Raw genomic sequence first — 24,148 nt, forward strand, 5'->3', positions numbered from 1 at the left:
ATTAAACACACTTACCAAACGTGGGTATGTTGTAGACCCACTTCCTCTCTGCTTACTTAATGTCAAAATAAAAGTCCCCCACAAGTTATTCCTTTTTTGTCCACATATGGTGCATGTGCAGGACTTTTATTTTGGCATGAGGTCAGGAGAGAGGAAGTGGGTCTACAACAGACCCACGTTTGGAAAGTCTGTTTAATAATATGATCCTTTAAGATATTTTGTCTCAATACAATTGAAAGCAACGCTAGTGTATATAATTAGAACCGCGTTGCTAAAAGTGCAGGCAAATAAGACAGGTGTCAAATACTGTAGCTAGCTAGATACATTTGATATTGTATTGTATTGTGATCACCTTGAGAATGTGTCCACCTATTATACTTTTTTCTAAACCAAAACTTGGCACGGCATTGGTCCTTGTCCACCTTCATGGCCTATGGCTATGTTATCCACCCCCTTATAATTAGCAGTAATGACTTTAGAACAATTACATTTATTCGTTTTTAACTGTGGTACATCTATACAGAGAGGTTTCAAACCTCCAATCCTCCAATTTAACCTATTTGATCATAGCGAACTCCAGTAACCACAATTCCTGCTACTGTTTACATCCCATCCGTGACGTCATTCAAGAAGCGACAAGATAACCGCTGACAACCTTTTAACTGAAGACAGATTTATAATTATGGCATTCATTTGAGTTTTGTTCTCAATAAATAATTTAGCGCGATATTGATTGCTCGATAATATGCTTGTGAATGCTCTTCTTGCGATTGGAGACCAGCAATAACGTGTTATTTCAAATTTCGCGCTGTACAGACCGCCAGACGATAGGCTGGTATTCAGGCTAGCCGGCTAGCTAATCAACAGCGAATTAGTTACCACTGCTAACTCGCTAGCTAACTAGATCCAAACGTATCATATCCTCAATTGTGCTCATCAACAAAAAAAATGCAAACGACCGACATTGGAAACAAGGAGGAGGGAAAAGTATGGCATCGAAAACCAACACCAAGTAATACTGGGTAGGTCGTTTCAAAGGATAACGTTAGCTCATAACCCACTTGTTGAGTCTCCATCACCTTGTGATAGTGAAGCCTGGCTGTTGAGTGTTGTTGATCGTAAACGAGAGGGAATGTTATTGTCTGTTTCTGCATATCTTGAATAGAAGCTGTGCTTTGTATTCTTGTCTGACAGCTAGACGTGCATCTTGTATGTAGACCATAATAACAGTTTTTGCTTTAACAGCGTCATGGTCACAGTGATTCGCAGTGCAGCTGCCTACCAGTCCAAAACAGTCCGCTTCCTTCATGTCACCTTCGACACTACAGGGGACTCTTTCCTGGCTGGAGACCACCATGGGAATATTTATGTCTTAGACATCACCAGAAACAGGTGCAGTATGTCACACTGTCAACACCACAATATTGCATTGCAATACTCTTACTGGTGCAGGCCGTGCTCATCCCTATTCTGTCTCTCTCCAGGTTTAGACTTGTTCAGAAAACCGGTCAAGCATGCACTGCCTTGGCTTTCAACTTGCGCAGAACAACGGAATTCTTGGTTGCTCTTGCAGACTACTCCATCAAGTGCTTTGACAAAGGTATGACTCCTTACATTGCTGCTTAATTGTTTTCCAAAAGGTTAGGAACTGATTAGCTGATTGAGGAGGGTAAAGTCATCTTCTGTGGTGTATTGGCCTGTATACACAAACTTCCAGTACGTTGAAAGACCAATGATTCCATCAGATAATGGAGTTTTTGCTGGGTGTTTGCCAATTGGAACAAAAAACGGATTGATTAATTGTTTGATTCTGTCAGATACGAAGCAGCTGGTGAGCTGGATGCGGGGTCACGAGGGGGCGGTATCCTCCGTGTCGGTCCATGGCTCTGGCCGCTACGCCATCAGTACGTCAGCTGACACGGCTCAGCTCTGGGACCTGGACACCTTCCAGAGGAAGAGGAAACTCAATGTCCGTCAGTCTGTCGGCATACAGAGGGTTAGATCATTCACATTTACAGAACTGAATCATTTCATTTTTCACATTTGACAATACAATGAATACATAATGGCAAAATTCACACAGTGCCTTTTATATTTTACATTTTGTAGAACTCTAAACAATTTATCTGAATTTCTGAAAATTCATTTTAACTGTGTGTGTTCTTTTTTTCTAGGTGTTCTTTCTTCCTCTGAGTAACACCATCCTCAGCTGTTTCAACGATGACTCCATCTTTGCCTGGGAGAGTGACACGTTGTTTTGCAAATACCAGCTGCCTGTTCCTGATGAGGGACCCAGGATACACTACAAGGCATTTGCTGTCACACGGTGTGTGTGTGTTTTTGAAAGGTTGAGTGGAAGTGGAAGTCTAATATACAAAAGTGTGTCTGTCTGTGGGGCTATGACTATCAGATAAGCTCTGAACAACAAAGCAGATGTTCAGTACCAGTGATGTCCTCCTAAAACCATCTGTGTTCTCTTCACAGTGATGGGAAGATTCTGTCTGCAGGGGGCAGATCCAACCTTCTCCATCTGTGGTGTCTGGACACCAGGCAGCTGCTTAGAGTGGTCCAGATGCCTCCCAAGGTTCGCACTGTCAGACAGCTTGAGTTCCTACCAGACAGCTTCGATGGTGGGGCCAGCCAGGTATGTATTCATTCATTCTATTTATTCATCCTTTAACCAAGGAAGTCACGTTGAGTTTTACATCTCTTTTTCAAGTGAACACTTGCCAAGAAAGCAGCCAATGTACAGCCAATGCTATCTGATACTGATGTATTTTGGAGAACATGCTTTATTTGTCTCGGTGGTTGGAAAATGAGAACATTTAGTTTTTGTTCTTCAGACTCTTGGGGTGCTGAGTCAGGATGGTGTGATGCGTTTCATCAACATCCAGACCTGCAAGCTGCTCTTCAACATCGGATCCCATGATGACGCCATCACCTCAGCCACCGTCAGTCCCAACGGACGCCATATTGTCACGATAATGGACAACGGCAGCTTAAACATCTACAGTGTTCAGTGTCTGACCCAGGACTACAACAAGGTAGCAATCATCAGAATGATTAGAAAGGCCGTTCATCTGACACGTGTCCTTGAATTTTGCTAAATGACCCAGGCAGCTTCGTTTCATCTGTGTAGTTTTTAGATTAGCACACATCAGTCATGTTTCTGCCTTCCCCTGAGCCACTCGTCATCCTCTCCTAGCCTCCTCCGTCCCTGGTCAAAGTGGTGTCTGGTGGAGAGTGTTCGGCTCTGACAATGAAGGTGAAGTCAGAAGCGGTCCAGCGGCCGGCCAAAAGCTCTGGTCGACGGGTCAAGACCAAAGTCCTGAGGCCTCCAGCTGTGTCCATGGCAGAGGATAAAGAGGTACAGATGTAGGATATTCATTGGATCACTCTTTTGTTGCACAACAGGAAATGCAAACTTGTATTTAAGGTTTTAAAAGGCTTCTAAAGTTTGTAATTTCCCCTTGAAAATGTCAGATTTTGACCCCTACAAAAAATGTCCATTAATTATAATCAATATTATAATTCACATTTCCTGTTGCTCCAGGATTATTTTCCCTCTGTAGCAAACTGCCTCAAATTAAGAGCCTACACCTGTAGAGCATGCAGAAACACATGGCAGACAGAAGCATAGATACTTGTGGTATAATCTCATAGTGACCGTATAATAGCATGACCTTATTTAGTTCTCTGGTCTGGAGCCAAGCTGTCTGATGATTTTACCATTGGTTTTCCTCATCCACATTTTGAATGATGTTCTTTTGAATCAAGTGAGGCATTCAACTGATTTGTGGCTTTTCTTTTTCAGAATGAACTGCCTGACGGTCTAAACAAGAAGAGACTTGTGGCGTTACTGAAGGCATTTGGAGAATATCCAGCTAAATACAGGTAACTAACTACAAATCAGGAATGTGTCACAGTCACAAGGTGTCACAGTTTTAACGAGGGGCAGCAACATACAAATGTGCTCCTTATACACTACAGTAAATGGTGCTCCTTTAGACACTACAGTAAACGGTGCTCCTTTAGACACTACAGTAAATGGTGCTCCTTTAGACACTACAGTAAACGGTGCTCCTTTAGACACTACAGTAAACGGTGCTCCTTTAGGCACTACAGTAAACGGTGCTCCTTTAGACACTACAGTAAACGGTGCTCCTTTAGACACTACAGTAAACAGTGCTCCTTTAGACAATACAGTAAACGGTGCTCCTTTAGACACTACAGTGAATGGTGCTCCTTTAGACACCACAGTAAACGGTGCTCCTTTAGACACTACAGTGAATGGTGCTCCTTATACACTACATTAAATGGTGCTCCTTTAGACACTACAGTAAACGGTGCTCCTTTAGACACTACAGTAAACGGTGCTCCTTTAGACACTACAGTAAACGGTGCTCCTTTAGACACTACAGTAAACGGTGCTCCTTTAGACACTACAGTAAACGGTGCTCCTTTAGACACGACAGTAAACGGTGCTCCTTTAGACACTACAGTAAACGGTGCTCCTTTAGACACTACAGTAAACGGTGCTCCTTTAGGCACTACAGTAAACGGTGCTCCTTTAGGCACTACAGTAAACGGTGCTCCTTTAGGCACTACAGTAAACGGTGCTCCTTTAGGCACTACAGTAAACGGTGCTCCTTTAGACACTACAGTAAACGGTGCTCCTTTAGACACGACAGTAAACGGTGCTCCTTTAGACACTACAGTAAACGGTGCTCCTTTAGACACTACAGTAAACGGTGCTCCTTTAGGCACTACAGTAAACGGTGCTCTTTTAGACACTACAGTAAACGGTGCTCTTTTAGACACTACAGTAAACGGTGCTCCTTTAGACACTACATTAAACGGTGCTCCTTTAGACACTACATTAAACGGTGCTCCTTTAGACACTATAGTAAACGGTGCTCCTTTAGACACTACAGTAAACGGTGCTCCTTTAGACACTACAGTAAACGGTGCTCCTTTAGACACTACAGTAAACGGTGCTCCTTTAGACACCACAGTAAACGGTGCTCCTTTAGACACTACAGTAAACGGTGCTCCTTTAGACACTACAGTAAACGGTGCTCCTTTAGACACTACAGTAAACGGTGCTCCTTTAGACACTACAGTAAACGGTGCTCCTTTAGACACTACAGTAAACGGTGCTCCTTTAGACACTACAGTAAACGGTGCTCCTTTAGACACTACAGTAAACGGTGCTCCTTTAGACACTACAGTAAACGGTGCTGCTTTAGACACTACAGTAAACGGTGCTCCTTTAGACACTACAGTAAACGGTGCTCCTTTAGACACTACAGTAAACGGTGCTCCTTTAGACACTACAGTAAACGGTGCTCCTTTAGGCACTACAGTAAACGGTGCTCCTTTAGACACTACACCAAACGGTGCTCCTTTAGGCACTACAGTAAACTGTGCTCCTTTAGACACTACAGTAAACGGTGCTCCTTTAGACACTACAGTAAACCGTTTCCATTATGATGATCATGCGTTTATTTCTCAGGATGTTTGTGTGGAGGTCCCTCCTGCATCTGCCAGAGAACCACGCAGCCTTCAGTAGTCTGACCGATAAAGGCCTGCACTCTGCCTACCTCAGCATCCAGGAGCGATACCCCATCAAGAGCCACAAACTGCAGCGGGGACTTCAAAGGTATACTTACCTGGCTGGCACTATGGGCCTGCTGTCATGTTGGCCTGGCATGGGCACGCTCCGATGATCTGGGATTATTAATAGTAGGAGCTACTGGTTCTTCCATTTTTATCAAAACGTCCTTGATGATTAATTATTGTGATGGGTATATCTGACAGTGCTGTCATTTCCATGAATCATGATGGGTGTATCTGACAGTGCTGTCATTTCCATGAATCATGATGGGTATATCTGACAGTGCTGTCATTTCCATGAATCATGATGGGTATATCTGACAGTGCTGTCATTTCCATGAATCATGATGGGTGTATCTGACAGTGCTGCCATTTCCATGAATCATGATGGGTGTATCTGACAGTGCTGTCATTTCCATGAATCATGATGGGTGTATCTGACAGTGCTGTCATTTCCATGAATCATGATGGGTATATCTGACAGTGCTGTCATTTCCATGAATCATGATGGGTATATCTGACAGTGCTGTCATTTCCATGAATCATGATGGGTATATCTGACAGTGCTGTCATTTCCATGAATCATGATGGGTATATCTGACAGTGCTGTCATTTCCATCTCTTGTCTGCCTACAGAGTGTTGTCTGCACTAGCCCACTGGGCGGCCATCTTTGGAGAGACAGACTACCTCCCTCTGGTGGCGTTTCCCTTCGTCAAGCTCTTCCAGAATAACCCACTGCTCTGTTTTGAAGTGGTCGCCACCACTATAGGTACTGTACACACAGTACTAGAAACTGAATCATGTTTCACTTGTCCTTTCATGTCGGCCCTGTTTGCTAACTTAGAGTTGCTGAATATTTGTCACTTTTTCAGTTTGCTTTTTCGTGTACATTGTTTATGTAACTTTGTTGTTGCACTTTGGTTGTAAAATAGGGTATTGACAGTTTTGTTTGTCCTTTGCAGTGAACTGGTGCCAGCACTGGTTTGAATACTTCCCCAACCCTCCTCTCAACGTACTGAGCATGGCAGAGAATGTTCTGGCTCACCATGACAAGGAACTGCTGCAGCACCTCATCGACTGTGGAGTCACCTCTCAGGTGAGACGACCAGGAGATCTCTTTTTAAACTCTCCTTACAACTGTATTATAATCACACTAGTATTGTATGGTTGGTTTTTTATCTGCTCCCACAAACAAGTGTTCAGTGATACATTTCCACTCGCTGTGAGAGACTCTGTTCTCTGAGATGTCAACCAGAGATGAGTGTCTGAAACTCTTTAATAACCTCTCTCTCTCTCTCACTCCCCCCTCCTCCAGCTGTATGTGTGGCCCCTGTTAGAGACTCTGTTCTCTGAGATGTCGACCAGAGAAAAGTGTCTGAAACTCTTTAATAACCTCTCTCTCTCTCTCTCCCCCCTGTTAGAGACTCTGTTCTCTGAGATGTCGACCAGAGAAAAGGGTCTGAAACTCTTTAATAACCTCTCTCTCTCTCTCTCTCTCCCCCCTCTCCTCCAGCTGTATGTGTGGCCCCTGTTAGAGACTCTGTTCTCTGAGGTGCTGACCAGAGATGAGTGGCTCAAACTGTTTGACAACGTCTTCTCTAACCATCCTGCCTTCTTATTGGTATCTGTGGTCTCCTATGTCACCTGCTGCCGCGCTCCACTACTGCTCTGCAGCCACAAAGAGGACTTTGAGGTAAGATGTTTTATATAAACCATGGGAAGATGAGGTAAGATGTTTTAAATAAACCATGGGAAGGTTTACAGTAAGATGTTTTATGTAAACTATGGGAAGAGGAGGTAAGATGTTTTATATAAACCATGAGAAGATGAGGTAAGATGTTTTATATAAACCATGAGAAGATGAGGTAAGATGTTTTATATAAACCATGGGAAGATGAGGTAAGATGTGTTATATAAACCATGGGAAGGTGAGGTAAGATGTTTTATATTAACCATGGGAAGATGAGGTAAGATGTTTTATATAAACCATGGGAAGACGAGGTAAGATGTTTTATATAAACCATGGGAAGATGAGGTAAGATGTTTTATATAAACCATGGGAAGGTGAGGTAAGATGTTTTATATTAACCATGGGAAGATGAGGTAAGATGTTTTATATAAACCATGGGAAGACGAGGTAAGATGTTTTATATAAACCATGGGAAGATGAGGTAAGATGTTTTATATAAACCATGGGAAGGTTTACAGTAAGATGTTTTATATAAACCATGGGAAGGACGAGGTAAGATGTTTTATATAAACCATGGGAAGACGAGGTAAGATGTTTTATATAAACCATGGGAAGACGAGGTAAGATGTTTTATATAAACCATGGGAAGACGAGGTAAGATGTTTTATATAAACCATGGGAAGATGAGGTAAGATGTTTTATATAAACCATGGGAAGATGAGGTAAGATGTTTTATATAAACCATGGGAAGACGAGGTAAGATGTTTTATATAAACCATGGGAAGATGAGGTAAGATGTTTTATATAAACCATGGGAAGGTTGAGGTAAGATGTTTTATATAAACCATGGGAAGATGAGGTAAGATGTTTTATATAAACCATGGGAAGGTTTACGGTAAGATGTTTTATATAAACCATGGGAAGGTTTACGGTAAGATGTTTTATATAAACCATGGGAAGGTTTAGGTAAGATGTTTTATATAAACCATGGGAAGATGAGGTAAGATGTTTTATATAAACCATGGGAAGATGAGGTAAGATGTTTTATATAAACCATGGGAAGGTGAGGTAAGATGTTTTATATAAACCATGGGAAGACGAGGTAAGATGTTTTATATAAACCATGGGAAGATGAGGTAAGATGTTTTATATAAACCATGGGAAGACGAGGTAAGATGTTTTATATAAACCATGGGAAGACGAGGTAAGATGTTTTATATAAACCATGGGAAGATGAGGTAAGATGTTTTATATAAACCATGGGAAGATGAGGTAAGATGTTTTATATAAACCATGGGAAGACGAGGTAAGATGTTTTATATAAACCATGGGAAGATGAGGTAAGATGTTTTATATAAACCATGGGAAGATGAGGTAAGATGTTTTATATAAACCATGGGAAGATGAGGTAAGATGTTTTATATAAACCATGGGAAGATGAGGTAAGATGTTTTATATAAACCATGGGAAGACGAGGTAAGATGTGTTATATAAACCATGGGAAGATGAGGTAAGATGTTTTATATAAACCATGGGAAGGGACACTCATTGGTTAGGCCCTTTATATGACTTCATGTTATGTATGTTGTCATGACGACTGCGACAGTCTCCGAATTGTATATTAAGGATGAATATTGAAGAACAGAGCATTATTTGCATCATTTTAACATTGTTACTCTAGTCTAATTTATTAGTTGTTCACAGCAAAGCTGCATTTTTATTTTTTTAAATTCTTGACATTGTCAAATATCTCAAGCATAGATTGGTAACTTATTTTGGTAATTTTTGGTAACTTATTTTTCTTATTATTTTTACTGATTGACCTATAGGTGGCGAAGTTATAAGCAGTTATAAATCCTCATATCCGTCACCCCGTATGACCTACAGCAGGGGTCTTCAACCTTTTCTTGGCCAGGGACCCCTTCCCAGAGACCCCCTCCCAGGGACCCCTTCCCAGGGACCCCCTCCCAGGGACCCCTTCCCATGGACCCCCTCCCAGGGACCCCTTCCCAGGGACCCCTTCCCAGAGACCCCTTCCCAGGGACCCCTTCCCATGGACCACTTCCCAGGGACCCCTTCCCATGGACCCCTTCTGAGGGACCCCTTCTGAGGGACCCCTTCCTAGAGACCCCTTCCCATGGACCCCCTCCCAGAGACCCCCTCCCAGAGACCCCCTCCCACCCCCTCCGAGACCCCCTCCCAGAGACCCCTTCCCAGGGACCCCTTCCCAGGGACCCCTTCCCAGAGACCCCTTCCCAGGGACCCCTTCCCATGGACCCCCTCCCAGGGACCCCTTCCCAGGGACCCCTTCCCAGAGACCCCTTCCCAGGGACCCCTTCCCATGGACCACTTCCCAGGGACCCCTTCCCATGGACCCCTTCTGAGGGACCCCTTCTGAGGGACCCCTTCCTAGAGACCCCCTCCCATGGACCCCCTCCCATGGACCCCTTCCCAGAGACCCCTTCCCAGAGACTCCTTCCCAGAGACCCCTTCCCAGGGACCCCTTCCCAGAGACCCCTTCCCATGAGACCCCTTCCCAGGGACCCCTTCCCAGGGACCCCTTCCCAGAGACCCCTTCCCAGAGACTCCTTCCCAGAGACCCCTTCCCATGGACCCCTTCCCATGGACCCCTTCCCAGGGACCCCTTCCCATGGACCCCTTCCCAGGGACCCCTTCCCAGGGACCCCTTCCCATGGACCCCTTCCCAGAGACCCCTTCCCAGGGACCCCTTCCCAGGGACCCCTTCCCAGAGACCCCTTCCCAGAGACTCCTTCCCAGAGACCCCCTCCCATGGACCCCTTCCCAGGGACCCCTTCCCATGGACCCCTTCCCATGGACCCCTTCCCAGGGACCCCTTCCCATGGACCCCTTCCCAGAGACCCCTTCCCAGAGACCCCCTCCCAGGGACCCCCTCCCAGGGACCCCTTCCCAGGGACCCCTTCCCAGGGACCCCCTCCCAGAGACCCCTTCCCAGAGACCCCTTCCCAGAGACCCCTTCCCAGAGACCCCTTCCCAGAGACCCCTTCCCAGAGACCCCCTCCCAGGGACCCCTTCCCAGAGACCCCTTCCCATGGACCCCTTCCCAGAGACCCCCTCCCAGGGACCCCCTCCCAGAGACCCCCTCCCAAGAGACCCCTCCCAAGAGACCCCTTCCCATGGACCCCTTCCCAGGGACCCCTTCCAAGAGACCCCTTCCCATGAACCCCTTCCCATGAACCACTTCCCAGGGACCCCTTCCCAGGGACCCCCTCCCAGAGACCCCTTCCCAGGGACCCCCTCCCAGGGACCCCCTCCCAGAGACCCCTTCCCATGGACCCCTTCCCAGGGACCCCTTCCCAGAGACCCCTTCCCAGGGACCCCTTCCCAGGGACCCCCTCCCAGAGACCCCCTCCCAAGAGACCCCTTCCAAGAGACCCCTTCCCATGGACCCCTTCCCAGGGACCCCTTCCCAGGGACCCCTTCCCAGAGACCCCTTCCCAGGGACCCCCTCCCAGGGACCCCCTCCCATGGACCCCTTCCCAGGGACCCCTTCCCAGAGACCCCTTCCCAGGGACCCCTTCCCAGGGACCCCTTCCCATGGACCCCCTCCCAGGAGACCCCTTCCCAGAGACCCCTTCCCAGGGACCCCTTCCCAGGGACCCCTTCCCAGGGACCCCCTCCCAGAGACCCCCTCCCAAGAGACCCCTTCCAAGAGACCCCTTCCCATGGACCCCTTCCCATGGACCCCTTCCCAGGGACCCCCTCCCAGGGACCCCCTCCCAGGGACCCCTTCCCATGGACCCCTTCCCAGGGACCCCCTCCCAAGAGACCCCTTCCCAGAGACCCCTTCCCAGAGACCTCTTCCCATGGACCCCTTCCCATGGACCCCTTCCCATGGACCCCCTCCCAGGGACCCCCTCCCAGGGACCCCCTCCCAGGGACCCCTTCCCAGAGACCCCTTCCCAGGGACCCCCTCCCAGAGACCCCTTCCCAGGGACCCCCTCCCAGAGACCCCTTCCCATGGACCCCTTCCCATGGACCCCTTCCCATGGACCCCTTCCCATGGACCCCTTCCCATGGACCCCTTCCCATGGACCCCTTCCCATGGACCCCCTCCCATGAACCCCTTCCCAGAGATCTTTAAAAAAAGATATTCTGCCATCCTATGAACCCTGTTCATTGCTGCTTGCAGCTACAGTATATTTACCTTCTTCTTCATAAAGGGAAAATGCACACTTAATTCTCTCCCTGCCTCTTTCTCTCCCTCCCAGTATTTCTTCCATCACCGTAACAACCTGGACGTCAGCTCCATGATAAAGGAGACATACAGGCTGATGGAGAGCACCCCAGCAGACATCCACCCCAGGAACATGCTGGATGACTTTCAGCCTCTGACCAGGGGACAGTACCCTGTCTTCAACAAGTACCCCACCTACATAGTGGAGTACCAGTCTCAGGAGAGAGAGAGGATACGCCAGCAGGAGGTGGACTACCTCAGAGAGAGGTCAGATTGTATCATTGGCATCTTATCCTTTCTGTGGCATTCTAGAACACTGGCAAAGACAATAAGGTTCACACCAAGTCAACTCTTAATATCTTATCTCTGTTTTTCTTGCAGTAGCAGGGGAAAAAGCTTGACATGGACGTTTTTTACTCAAAGCCTTCTTCAGTATTTGTGTCAAAGAACCGTGTTAGATGTGTGTGTGTGTGTGTGTGTCTGTCTAGGCAGGCGGTGCAGGAGCTGCGTGCGGAGGCGGTTCAGAGGCAGGCTGAGGACGAGGCGTGGTACACCCAGCAGGAGTTACTGCAGCAGGCTGAGGAGAAACGCAGGGACATCCTACAGCAGGAGGAGAGCAAGCTGGCTGAACAGAGAACCAGGTCAGAGAACAGACACACATACAGTCATCTATGTATGCCAATTTATTACTACATCAATCATTCACGGCAGGCAGGTAGCCTATTAGTTAGAGTGTAGGGGCAGGCAGGTAGCCTAGTGGTTAGAGTGTAGGGGCAGGCAGGTAGCCTAGTGGTTAGAGTGTAGGGACGGCAGGTAGCCTAGTGGTTAGAGTGTAGGGGCAGGCTGGTAGCCTAGTGGTTAGAGTGGAGGGGCGGCAGGTAGCCTAGTGGTTAGAGTGTAGGGGCAGGCTGGTAGCCTAGTGGTTAGAGTGGAGGGGCGGCAGGTAGCCTAGTGGTTAGAGTGTAGGGTCAGGCAGGTAGACTAGTGGTTAGAGTGTAGGGGCGGCAGGTAGCCTAGTGGTTAGAGTGTAGGGGCAGGCAGGTAGCCTAGTGGTTAGAGTGTAGGGGCAGGCAGGTAGCCTAGAGGTTAGAGTGTAGGGACGGCAGGTAGCCTAGTAGTTATAGTGTAGGGGCGGCAGGTAGACTAGTGGTTAGAGTGTAGGGGGAGGCAGGTAGCCTAGAGGTTAGAGTGTAGGGGCAGGCAGGTAGCCTAGTGGTTAGAGTGTAGGGGCAGGCAGGTAGACTAGTGGTTAGAGTGTAGGGGCGGCAGGTAGCCTAGTGGTTAGAGTGTAGGGGCGGCAGGTAGACTAGTGGTTAGAGTGTAGGGGGAGGCAGGTAGCCTAGTGGTTAGAGTGTAGGGGCGGCAGGTAGACTAGTGGTTAGAGGGTAGGGGGAGGCAGGTAGCCTAGTGGTTAGAGTGTAGGGGCAGGCAGGTAGCCTAGTGGTTAGAGTGTAGGGGCGGCAGGTAGCCTAGTGGTTAGAGTGTAGGGACGGCAGGTAGCCTAGAGGTTAGAGTGTAGGGGCAGGCAGGTAGCCTAGTGGTTAGAGTGTAGGGGCAGGCAGGTAGCCTAGTGGTTAGAGTGTAGGGACGGCAGGTAGCCTAGTGGTTAGAGTGTAGGGGCAGGCAGGTAGCCTAGAGGTTAGAGTGTAGGGACGGCAGGTAGTCTAGTGGTTAGAGTGTAGGGGCAGGCAGGTAGACTAGTGGTTAGAGTGTAGGGGCAGGCAGGTAGCCTAGTGGTTAGAGTGTAGGGGCGGCAGGTAGACTAGTGGTTAGAGTGTTGGGGCGGCAGGTAGACTAGTGGTTAGAGTGTTGGGGCGGCAGGTAGACTAGTGGTTAGAGTGTAGGGGCGGCAGGTAGACTAGTGGTTAGAGTGTAGGGGCAGGCAGGTAGCCTAGTGGTTAGAGTGTAGGGGCAGGCAGGTAGACTAGTGGTTAGAGTGTAGGGGCAGGCAGGTAGACTAGTGGTTAGAGTGTAGGGACGGCAGGTAGCCTAGTGGTTAGAGTGTAGAGGCAGGCAGGCAGCCTAGTGGTTAGTGTAGGGGCGGCAGGTAGACTAGTGGTTAGAGTGTCGAAGACGTGGATGTCGATTTAAGGCAGCCCCCCGCACCTCTCTGATTCAGAGAGGAAGACACAGTTGAATACATTCAGTTGTACAATTTGACTAGGTCCCCCCCCCTTTCCAAGCCAGAAATGTGTCTGCATCATGTATTTATCTAACAGTCTGTAATGTATCCCCAGGTTAGTCTATCTGACAGTCTGTAATGCGTCCCCAGGTTAGTCTATCTGACAGTCTGTAATGCGTCCCCAGGTTAGTCTCTCTGACAGTCTGTAATGTATCCCCAGGTTAGTCTCTCTGACAGTCTGTAATGTGTCTCCAGGTTAGTCTATCTGACAGTCTGTAATGCGTCCCCAGGTTAGTCTCTCTGACAGTCTGTAATGTATCCCCAGGTTAGTCTATCTGACAGTCTGTAATGCGTCCCCAGGTTAGTCTCTCTGACAGTCTGTAATGCGTCCCCAGGTTAGTCTCTCTGACAGTCTGTAATGTGTCCCCAGGTTAGTCTCTCTGACAGTCTGTAATGTGTCCCCAGGTCAGTCTGACAGTCTGTAATGTGTCCCCAGGTTAGTCTCTCTGACAGTCTGTAATGTGTCCCCAGGTCAGTCTCTGACAGTCTGTAATGTGTCTCCAGGTTAGTCTCTCTGACAGTCTGTAATGTGTCTCCAGGTTAGTCTCTCTGACAGTCTGTAATGTGTCTCCAGGTTAGTCTCTCTGACAGTCTGTAATGTGTCTCCAGGTTAGTCTCTCTGACAGTCTGTAATGTGTCTCCAGGTTAGTCTCTCTGACAGTCTGTAATGTGTCTCCAGGTTAGTCTCTCTGACAGTCTGTAATGTGTCTCCAGGTTAGTCTCTCTGACAGTCTGTAATGTGTCTCCAGGTTAGTCTCTCTGACAGTCTGTAATGCGTCCCCAGGTCAGTCTCTCTGACAGTCTGTAATGTGTCTCCAGGTTAGTCTCTCTGACAGTCTGTAATGTGTCTCCAGGTTAACAGCCATGAAGCGTGAGTTGAAGGTGAAGGACCTCCAGCTGATGGATGCTGCCAGGAGACGCTTCCTGAAACAGCAGCAGGACCAGAGACTGACTGAACTACACAGACTGGACCAGCAGATACAGAGGAAGGTCTGTTTTCACTCACCGCCCTGTATTTAATATTGAAAGAAGAGATTCATTCTTTCAACCATCCTTTTATTTTGTGTGTAATGTGATGGGGTGTCTATATGTACTTTACTGTATATAATGGGGTGTCTATATGTACTTTACTGTATATAATGGGGTGTCTATATGTACTATACTGTATTTAATGGGGTGTCTATGTACTATACTGTATATAATGGGGTGTCTATATGTACTTTACTGTATTTAATGGGGTGACTATACTGTCTATAATGGTGTCTATATGTACTATACTGTATATAATGGGTTGTCTATATGTACTATACTGTATATAATGGGGTGTCTATGTATTCTACTGTATATAATGGTGTCTATGTACTATACTGTATATAATGGGGTGTCTATATGTACTTTACTGTATATAATGGGGTGTCTATATGTACTATACTGTATTTAATGGGGTGACTATGTATTCTACTGTATATAATGGGGTGTCTATATGTCCTCTACTGTATTTAATGGGGTGTCTATATGTCCTCTACTCTACATTTGTCCAGCAGCATACCACCCTGCATACCACTGATGGCTTGCTTCTGAAGCTAAGCAGGGTTGGTCCTGGTCAGTCCCTGGATGGGAGACCAGATGCTGCTGGAAGTGGTGTTGGAGGGCCAGTAGGAGGCACTCTTTCCTCTGGTCTAAACAAAGATCCCAATGCCCCAGGGCAGTGATTGGGGACACTGCTCTGTGTAGGGTGCCGTCTTTCGGATGGGACGTTAAACGGGTGTCCTGACTCTCTGAGGTCATTAAAGATCCCATGGCACTTATCGTAAGAGTAGGGGTGTTAACCCCGGTGTCCTGGCTAAATTCCCAATCTGGCCCTCAACCATCACGGTCACCTAATAATCCCCAGTTTACAATTGGCTCATTCATCCCCCTCCTCTCCCCTGTAACTATTCCCCAGGTCGTTGCTGCAAATGAGAACGTGTTCTCAGTCAACTTACCTGGTAAAATAACGGATAAAAAAAAAATATATAATAATAATATGTTGTGTTTGTTGGGGTCAGATGAACACCAGAGACCAGGAGACTGCAGCAGCAGTACAGGATATACAAGTCAGACAGATGGAGCTGGAAGCACAGAGACGGCTGTTTGAACAGGTCAGTGACTGTCCTCATCACAGCAACAATGTGCAGAGACCCTGAGACAAACACTATCTTGTCATTCACGTTCTATTCCTTGCAGCATAAAGTTAAGACACCACACGTAATTTAACATTGGCCATTTTAACGCTGTCCAGCTCCAATATGGCTTGGTCTTCATTCACCAGACCATGATGTCATCCTTGTGTTGTAGCAACTGGCCAAGGAGCAGGTGCGTGTGACTCAGGAGGTCAGAGCAGAGGTGGATACCAGGAGACACAGGTCAGAGGTCGAGGAGGCTACCTTCCAACACCTCCTTAACAACGACACTGACGTCAGCCCGGGAACCAAGAAGGTGAGCATTCATCTACTGTATACTTCCAGAGACTGAAATATAGGGGATATTAAACAATGACTGGAGAGAGAGAGACTGACCTCCCCGTCTCAGGTTCTAGACTGAAATATAGGGGGTTATTAAACAATGACTGGAGAGAGAGAGACTGACCTCCTCCCCGTCTCAGGTTCTAGACTGAAATATAGGGGGTTATTAAACAATGACTGGAGAGAGAGAGACTGACCTCCTCCCCGTCTCAGGTTCTAGACTGAAATATAGGGGGTTATTAAACAATGATTAGAGAGAGAGAGACTGACCTCCCCGTCTCAGGTTCTAGACTGAAATATAGGGGGTTATTAAACGATGATTGGAGAGAGAGAGACTGACCTCCCCGTCTCAGGTTCTAGAGGAGTGTTTGGCTGAAGCAGGTCAGCTGGGAGTGGACACCGAGTGGCAGGCTGAGGTGATGAGGCGTCTGGACCAGGAGGATGCAGACCGGGACAGACACTACCACCATCTGGCTGGACTACACAGAGAGACCCTCACCAAGGAGCAGCAGCTAGTTAACATCATGGAGGACGTGGAGGGACAGAGGGTAGGAGGAGAGATGATGTAGAGGAGGGTATATACAGTAGGTCATGAGGACGTAGAGGGACAGGGGGTAGGAGGGGAGATGATGTAGAGGAGGGTATATACAGTAGGTCATGAGGACGTGGAGGGACAGAAGGTAGGAGGAGAGATGATGTAGAGGAGGGTATATACAGTAGGTCATGGAGGACGTGGAGGGACAGAGGGTAGGAGGAGAGATGATGTAGAGGAGGGTATATACAGTAGGTCATGAGGACGTAGAGGGACAGAGGGTAGGAGGAGAGATGATGTAGAGGAGGGTATATACAGTAGGTCATGGAGGACGTAGAGGGACAGAGGGTAGGAGGGGAGATGATGTAGAGGGTATATACAGTAGGTCATGAGGACGTAGAGGGACAGAGGGTAGGAGGGGAGATATAGTAGGTCATGAGGACGTGGAGGGACAGAAGGTAGGAGGAGAGATGATGATGATATAGAGGAGGGTATATACAGTAGGGCATGGAGGACGTGGAGGGACAGAGGGTAGGAGGAGAGATGATGTAGAGGAGGGTATATACAGTAGGTCATGAGGATGTGGAGGGACAGAGGGTAGGAGGGGAGATGATGTAGAGGAGGGTATATACAGTAGGGCATGAGGACGTAGAGGGACAGAGGGTAGGAGGAGAGATGATGTAGAGGGTATATACAGTAGGGCATGGAGGACGTGGAGGGACAGAGGGTAGGAGAGATGATGTAGAGGAGGGTATATACAGTAGGTCATGGAGGATGTGGAGGGACAGAGGGTAGGAGGGGAGATGATGTAGAGGGTATATACAGTAGGGAATGAGGACGTGGAGGGACAGAGGGTAGGAGGAGAGATGATGTAGACGAGGGTATATACAGTAGGTCATGAGGATGTGGAGGGACAGAGGGTAGGAGAGATGATGTAGAGGAGGGTATATACAGTAAGTCATGGAGGGTCCTGTTAGTTACTGTACCTGTTGATCAACTGAAGGCTCTTACACTGGGCATGCTTGTGTCATTGATTTATGGTGGGAGGAGTGTTTTCAGCGGGACGGGGAGGTGTGTAGTGTGTTCAGCAGGAGGTTTGCAGGGTGTTCAGACATTGTGTGTTTCAGTGGGAGGAGGTGGTGTCTCAGAAGGCCCAGCTAGAGGAGGAGAGGCAGGCTGCAGCCACAGCCGAGGCCAACAGGAGAGTCTTCCTCAGCCAGGAGGAAGAGGAGACCGAGCAGCACAGAGACAACCTCCGCAGGAGCCAGGACCACTCACTCAGTGAGCCCAGCCCCATAGAAATATATGTTGTAGAGAGAAAAGGCTCTATACATTCCATATCTGCTACATGCTGAGCATTCTACCCCACTACCTACACTGCTATACTACAGTCCTGTCACCTCTAAGCTAATAGTTGATGTTTAAGGTTTCAGTGTTCCTCTAAGCTAATAGTTGATGTTGAAGGTTTCAGTGTTCCTCTAAGCTAATAGTTGATGTTGAAGGTTTCAGTGTTCCTCTAAGCTAATAGTTGATGTTGAAGGTTTCAGTGTTCCTCTAAGCTAATAGTTGATGTTGAAGGTTTCAGTGTTCCTCTAAGCTAATAGTTGATGTTTAAGGTTTCAGTGTTCCTCTAAGCTAATAGTTGATGTTGTAGGTTTCAGTGTTCCTCTAAGCTAATAGTTGATGTTGTAGGTTTCAGTGTTCCTCTAAGCTAATAGTTGATGTTGTAGGTTTCAGTGTTCCTCTAAGCTAATAGTTGAAGGTTTCAGTGTTCCTCTAAGCTAATAGTTGATGTTTAAGGTTTCAGTGTTCCTCTAAGCTAATAGTTGATGTTGAAGGTTTCAGTGTTCCTCTAAGCTAATAGTTGATGTTGAAGGTTTCAGTGTTCCTCTAAGCTAATAGTTGATGTTGAAGGTTTCAGTGTTCCTCTAAGCTAATAGTTGAAGGTTTCAGTGTTCCTCTAAGCTAATAGTTGATGTTGAAGGTTTCAGTGTTCCTCTAAGCTAATAGTTGATGTTGAAGGTTTCAGTGTTCCTCTAAGCTAATAGTTGATGTTGAAGGTTTCAGTGTTCCTCTAAGCTAATAGTTGATGTTGTAGGTTTTAGTGTTCCTCTAAGCTAATAGTTGATGTTGTAGGTTTCAGTGTTCCTCTAAGCTAATAGTTGAAGGTTTCAGTGTTCCTCTAAGCTAATAGTTGAAGGTTTCAGTGTTCCTCTAAGCTAATAGTTGATGTTGAAGGTTTCAGTGTTCCTCTAAGCTAATAGTTGATGTTGAAGGTTTCAGTGTTCCTCTAAGCTAATAGTTGATGTTGAAGGTTTCAGTGTTCCTCTAAGCTAATAGTTGATGTTGAAGGTTTCAGTGTTCCTCTAAGCTAATAGTTGATGTTGAAGGTTTCAGTGTTCCTCTAAGCTAATAGTTGAAGGTTTCAGTGTTCCTCTACGCTAATAGTTGATGTTGAAGGTTTCAGTGTTCCTCTAAGCTAATAGTTGATGTTGAAGGTTTCAGTGTTCCTCTAAGCTAATAGTTGAAGGTTTCAGTGTTCCTCTACGCTAATAGTTGAAGGTTTCAGTGTTCCTCTAAGCTAATAGTTGATGTTGAAGGTTTCAGTGTTCCTCTACGCTAATAGTTGAAAGTTTCAGTGTTCCTCTAAGCTAATAGTTGATGTTGAAGGTTTCAGTGTTCCTCTAAGCTAATAGTTGATGTTGAAGGTTTCAGTGTTCCTCTAAGCTAATAGTTGATGTTGAAGGTTTCAGTGTTCCTCTAAGCTAATAGTTGAAGGTTTCAGTGTTCCTCTACGCTAATAGTTGATGTTGAAGGTTTCAGTGTTCCTCTAAGCTAATAGTTGATGTTGAAGGTTTCAGTGTTCCTCTACGCTAATAGTTGATGTTGAAGGTTTCAGTGTTCCTCTACGCTAATAGTTGATGTTGAAGGTTTCAGTGTTCCTCTAAGCTAATATTTGATGTTGAAGGTTTCAGTGTTCCTCTAAGCTAATAGTTGATGTTGAAGGTTTCAGTGTTCCTCTAAGCTAATAGTTGAAGGTTTCAGTGTTCCTCTAAGCTAATAGTTGATGTTGAAGGTTTCAGTGTTCCTCTAAGCTAATAGTTGAAGGTTTCAGTGTTCCTCTAAGCTAATAGTTGATGTTGAAGGTTTCAGTGTTCCTCTAAGCTAATAGTTGAAGATTTTCAGTGTTCCTCTAAGCTAATAGTTGATGTTGAAGGTTTCAGTGTTCCTCTAAGCTAATAGTTGAAGGTTTCAGTGTTCCTCTAAGCTAATAGTTGATGTTGAAGTTTCAGTGTTCCTCTAAGCTAATAGTTAATGTTGAAGGTTTCAGTGTTCCTCTAAGCTAATAGTTGATGTTGAAGGTTTCAGTGTTCCTCTACGCTAATAGTTGATGTTGAAGGTTTCAGTGTTCCTCTAAGCTAATAGTTGATGTTTAAGGTTTCAGTGTTCCTCTAAGCTAATAGTTGATGTTTAAGGTTTCAGTGTTCCTCTAAGCTAATAGTTGATGTTGAAGGTTTCAGTGTTCCTCTAAGCTAATAGTTGATGTTGAAGGTTTCAGTGTTCCTCTAAGCTAATAGTTGATGTTGTAGGTTTCAGTGTTCCTCTAAGCTAATAGTTGATGTTGTAGGTTTCAGTGTTCCTCTAAGCTAATAGTTGATGTTGTAGGTTTCAGTGTTCCTCTAAGCTAATAGTTGAAGGTTTCAGTGTTCCTCTAAGCTAATAGTTGATGTTGAAGGTTTCAGTGTTCCTCTAAGCTAATAGTTGATGTTGAAGGTTTCAGTGTTCCTCTAAGCTAATAATTGATGTTGAAGATTTCAGTGTTCCTCTAAGCTAATAGTTGATGTTGAAGGTTTCAGTGTTCCTCTAAGCTAATAGTTGATGTTGAAGGTTTCAGTGTTCCTCTAAGCTAATAGTTGAAGGTTTCAGTGTTCCTCTACGCTAATAGTTGATGTTGAAGGTTTCAGTGTTCCTCTAAGCTAATAGTTGATGTTGAAGGTTTCAGTGTTCCTCTAAGCTAATAGTTGAAGGTTTCAGTGTTCCTCTACGCTAATAGTTGAAGGTTTCAGTGTTCCTCTAAGCTAATAGTTGATGTTGAAGGTTTCAGTGTTCCTCTAAGCTAATAGTTGATGTTGAAGGTTTCAGTGTTCCTCTAAGCTAATAGTTGAAGGTTTCAGTGTTCCTCTACGCTAATAGTTGATGTTGAAGGTTTCAGTGTTCCTCTACGCTAATAGTTGAAAGTTTCAGTGTTCCTCTAAGCTAATAGTTGATGTTGAAGGTTTCAGTGTTCCTCTAAGCTAATAGTTGATGTTGAAGGTTTCAGTGTTCCTCTAAGCTAATAGTTGATGTTGAAGGTTTCAGTGTTCCTCTAAGCTAATAGTTGAAGGTTTCAGTGTTCCTCTACGCTAATAGTTGATGTTGAAGGTTTCAGTGTTCCTCTAAGCTAATAGTTGATGTTGAAGGTTTCAGTGTTCCTCTACGCTAATAGTTGATGTTGAAGGTTTCAGTGTTCCTCTAAGCTAATAGTTGATGTTGAAGGTTTCAGTGTTCCTCTAAGCTAATAGTTGAAGGTTTCAGTGTTCCTCTAAGCTAATAGTTGATGTTGAAGGTTTCAGTGTTCCTCTAAGCTAATAGTTGAAGGTTTCAGTGTTCCTCTAAGCTAATAGTTGATGTTGAAGGTTTCAGTGTTCCTCTAAGCTAATAGTTGAAGATTTCAGTGTTCCTCTAAGCTAATAGTTGATGTTGAAGGTTTCAGTGTTCCTCTAAGCTAATAGTTGAAGGTTTCAGTGTTCCTCTAAGCTAATAGTTGATGTTGAAGTTTCAGTGTTCCTCTAAGCTAATAGTTAATGTTGAAGGTTTCAGTGTTCCTCTAAGCTAATAGTTGATGTTGAAGGTTTCAGTGTTCCTCTAAGCTAATAGTTGATGTTGTAGGTTTCAGTGTTCCTCTAAGCTAATAGTTGATGTTGAAGGTTTCAGTGTTCCTCTAAGCTAATAGTTGAAGGTTTCAGTGTTCCTCTAAGCTAATAGTTGATGTTGAAGGTTTCAGTGTTCCTCTAAGCTAATAGTTGAAGGTTTCAGTGTTCCTCTAAGCTAATAGTTGATGTTGAAGGTTTCAGTGTTCCTCTAAGCTAATAGTTGAAGATTTCAGTGTTCCTCTAAGCTAATAGTTGATGTTGAAGGTTTCAGTGTTCCTCTAAGCTAATAGTTGAAGGTTTCAGTGTTCCTCTAAGCTAATAGTTGATGTTGAAGTTTCAGTGTTCCTCTAAGCTAATAGTTAATGTTGAAGGTTTCAGTGTTCCTCTAAGCTAATAGTTGATGTTGAAGGTTTCAGTGTTCCTCTAAGCTAATAGTTGATGTTGTAGGTTTCAGTGTTCCTCTAAGCTAATAGTTCATGTTGAAGGTTTCAGTGTTCCTCTAAGCTAATAGTTGATGTTGAAGGTTTCAGTGTTCCTCTAAGCTAATAGTTGATGTTGAACGTTTCAGTGTTCCTCTAAGCTAATAGTTAATGTTGAAGGTTTCAGTGTTCCTCTAAGCTAATAGTTGATGTTGAAGGTTTCAGTGTTCCTCTAAGCTAATAGTTGATGTTGAAGGTTTCAGTGTTCCTCTAAGCTAATAGTTAATGTTGAAGGTTTCAGTGTTCCTCTAAGCTAATAGTTGATGTTGAAGGTTTCAGTGTTCCTCTAAGCTAATAGTTGATGTTGTAGGTTTCAGTGTTCCTCTAAGCTAATAGTTAATGTTGAAGCTTTCAGTGTTCCTCTAAGCTAATAGTTGATGTTGAAGGTTTCAGTGTTCCTCTAAGCTAATAGTTGAAGGTTTCAGTGTTCCTCTAAGCTAATAGTTGATGTTGAAGGTTTCAGTGTTCCTCTAAGGCAGGAAGTGTATGGGCTGTTGGTGACTAATACAGTATGTTTTGGCAGGTCAACAGTGGGAGATGAGAGCCAGGTCTCCGTGCTCCACTAGAGGCCTGCTTCACAATCCTGTTTCTTCTCCTGGTCCTCAGTCTCAACAACGTCACAGTCCCAACAACATCTGTCTAAACAACCAGTCCACCTCAGACGACTCCACTTGCTGTGAGTGTTTCTGACTGTCCGTACCACATGTTGATTTATTTAACCAGGTCGGCCAGTTGGGAACAAGCTCTCATTTACAACTGACCTGGACAAGAGGAAGCAAAGCAGTGCGACAAAAACAACAGAGTTACACATGTACAGTCAATAACAATAGAAACATCTACATTCACTGTATTTACAGGTTTTTCCAGATCTGTACTCCAGAAGAAAATATCAACAGAACTCAGATCTACCAAGACATTATTCAGTGTTCCCACTGTAATCTTGCTGAGTGTACATCCATACAGTAAGTCCCTGAAGAGTCCTGTCTTGTTTTCTCAGTCTCTCTGGACCGGGGTCGAGGGGAGCTGGACTGCAGAGAGAGGGAGTTGATGCAGAACATCAGAGAGCTGCGGCAGAAACTGGCAGCCCGCGCCAAAAACTCAAACTCTACCACCTCCCAGTAACCACCACACACGAACACACCAGCTGTGCCTTTTTGTTTTGCATATCTAGACTTGAAACTGAAATGTTTTGTGGTTTTCTGCTCGTTTGTCGGTTTGAAAGAAGATGCTGATATGACTTGACTTAACAAACAGCTGTCCACTAACCACAACCCTGGTGTTGACTAGTTAAAGAGGGATTACATGAAAACATTCTATGGTCTTAATGAGATTTGTAGCAAAACCCTCTCCTGTATGTATTTTAATGTGTATTTATATTTTGTTATTTAAGTTGTTTTTAAGTATTGTTGGATCAACTTTGAGTCATTTCATCTCTGCCTTGTTGACTAGTTTCAGTCTTTGCCAGACTATACTCACCCGTCGTGCTTTGGTCTGATGGTGACTTATGGCTTGCTTACCTCAGCATAGGTATCCAGGTCATTTATCTTTTAATAAAGCCTTATCAAATCAAATTGTATTTGTCAGATGCTTTGTAAACAACAGGTGTGGACTAACAGTGAAATGCTGACTGACGGGTCCTTCACAACAATACAGAGAGAAAGAAAATGGGTAATAATACGAGTTATAATATATACACAGGGTGAGTAACGATGCCCTGTGTGTAACGATGCCCTGTGTGTAACAATCAGTGTAGGCTTCAATCAGTGTAGATGAAGGGGAGGACACAGGTTAAAGGAGGATTTTTAAGCCTTGAGACATGGATTGTGTATGTGTAACATTCAGAGGGTGAATGGGCAAGACAAAAGATTGAAGTGCCTTTGAACAGGGTATGGCAGTAGGTGTCAAGCACCTCCAGTTTGAGTGTGTCAAGAACTGCATCGCTGCTGGGGTTTTTCACGCTCAACGGTTTCAACACCCAAAGGACATCAAGCCAACTTGACACAACTGTGGGAAGC

General features: G+C 45.4%; 1 protein-coding gene across 1 annotated transcript; it reads left to right on the forward strand.

The window, feature by feature from the left end:
* The first annotated feature begins 383 nt into the window (after window positions 1-383).
* On the forward strand, window positions 384-23,704 carry LOC139572924 (TBC1 domain family member 31-like). The gene is made up of 22 exons (XM_071395799.1): window positions 384-1,022; window positions 1,246-1,392; window positions 1,485-1,600; window positions 1,818-1,996; window positions 2,175-2,326; window positions 2,485-2,644; window positions 2,844-3,044; window positions 3,206-3,367; window positions 3,815-3,894; window positions 5,516-5,662; window positions 6,253-6,386; window positions 6,580-6,713; window positions 7,131-7,310; window positions 11,558-11,790; window positions 12,012-12,164; window positions 14,560-14,695; window positions 15,754-15,846; window positions 16,043-16,183; window positions 16,563-16,757; window positions 17,869-18,022; window positions 22,657-22,809; window positions 23,131-23,704. The coding sequence occupies exons 1-22, from the start codon at window positions 949-951 to the stop codon at window positions 23,253-23,255; spliced, it is 3,249 nt and encodes a 1,082-aa protein (XP_071251900.1). The 5' UTR covers window positions 384-948; the 3' UTR covers window positions 23,256-23,704.
* Window positions 23,705-24,148: the final 444 nt, after the last annotated feature.

This window comes from Salvelinus alpinus, chromosome 4 (genome assembly GCF_045679555.1).
Source record: "Salvelinus alpinus chromosome 4, SLU_Salpinus.1, whole genome shotgun sequence".
Lineage (NCBI taxonomy): Eukaryota > Metazoa > Chordata > Actinopteri > Salmoniformes > Salmonidae > Salvelinus > Salvelinus alpinus.